The sequence below is a fragment of the Pundamilia nyererei genome, unplaced genomic scaffold, assembly GCF_000239375.1.
Source record: "Pundamilia nyererei isolate P.nyererei 1_Seehausen unplaced genomic scaffold, PunNye1.0 scaffold00171, whole genome shotgun sequence".
Taxonomy (NCBI): Eukaryota; Metazoa; Chordata; class Actinopteri; order Cichliformes; family Cichlidae; genus Pundamilia; species Pundamilia nyererei.
This window is the reverse complement of record NW_005187572.1, coordinates 1,134,071-1,135,437: the sequence shown is the minus strand read 5'-3', so window position 1 is coordinate 1,135,437 and position 1,367 is coordinate 1,134,071. Positions and strand designations below refer to the sequence as shown.

Genomic DNA, 1,367 nt, shown 5'->3' with positions numbered 1-1,367 from the left:
GCCTCTAACCTCCATTAAAGCAGCTGGAGGAGCTGCGATGTCAAACATCTGTTTTCTATTTCCAGTTTGGGGAAAATAAAAATACAAACTTGGCTCTGCGTGAGTTGGTTAGCTTAAATGTGGTACAGTTTCTCCAGTGCATTACTTTTTAATGTGTGTGAAAACAAATGGCCCGTTAACAGTGCAGCAGCAGTCTGCATCACATTTACAGAGGCTAACATGTGCAGCGGTTACCTTGGAGGCTGCCGTAGCGGCTAACCAAGGGTGCCTGAAGGTGAAACTGATCCATTTGGGCTCTAATTTGGTCACCACCGTGTTCATGTTTCCTCTGACAGCTGAAGGAAGATCAGCTTCTGACACCAGCTGACCAGCAACAATTTAAGAATCACGCGACAAACGTCGGAGACAAGTACCGCAAGCAAGGAGAGTCAAACGGAGACAGAAAAGCAAAACATAAACTCGGAGACGCACGACAGCTAACTGAAGCTGCTAGCGTCCTCAACAGTCACGTGTTAGTAGCTCAACCAATCACCGGGCACATGTCGGAGAAAGGTAGACTGAATGGAACTGATTTGGACATATGGAGGACCAAAATTGAAGTATAATGTATAGATTTATACATTATTTTACCAATATTTATAAGTCACAAGCTTTGAAAATATGAGCTATGCTGTAAGTATGTAACAAAATTTTACAAACAGCAGAGAATAGGATGTATTTTTTACTCTCTTGAATGAAATCCTTCTGTGATTCAATGAAACACAGAAAAAGATATAATACGACAATAACACGTACAAACAACTAAATTTCTTTAGGGACAGAAGAAAGAAGCTAACACAATAATATCAATTTAACCTATATACAAAATAAAGACTAAAAAAATACATGCTACTATTAATTAATTGCTGTCCCATTCTTTTCACTATTTTTTTTCTTTTCTTTTTTTAAGTACATGTCAAAAGCAAACTAGACAATGTAAAATTAAACTAATAATAATACCAATAATTATAAAATAATACCAAATTTTATTTGAAAATGTCAGATAAATAGTTTGCAAAATATAGTTCAGCAGATCATGTAGAGAAACTTTACACGAAATACACAATTGTGTCAAAACCTGGAGCGGAAGAGCAACTAATCTGTTTCTAAACGAAACTTTTTTAAACTATTCCTACAGAGGTGCAGCTTCAGATTCCAGAAGATAGTTTATTGAAATACAGTTTCAAAAGCCTCTCCACAGGTTAACCCTTAACAAACGACTTGAACAAAGGTGCCATACACAGAAAGGCCTTCAGGGGGCGCAGGTGCTCTCCGTCTCAAACTATACTCAGAGCTTTATGTAGAAACTCTTGGGACAATATCAGCAC

The 1,367-nt window shown here is 37.5% G+C and overlaps 1 protein-coding gene across 1 annotated transcript in view; it reads left to right on the top strand.

The window, feature by feature from the left end:
• LOC102192345 (polycomb group RING finger protein 2) overlaps nt 1–605 on the top strand; it is a 14,948-nt gene extending 14,343 nt beyond the window's left edge. Inside the window, exon 9 of the mRNA XM_005746051.2 lies at nt 336–605. Within this exon, the coding sequence (XP_005746108.1) occupies nt 336–605 (270 nt within the window). The remainder of the gene's footprint in view (nt 1–335) is intronic.
• Nucleotides 606–1,367: the final 762 nt, after the last annotated feature.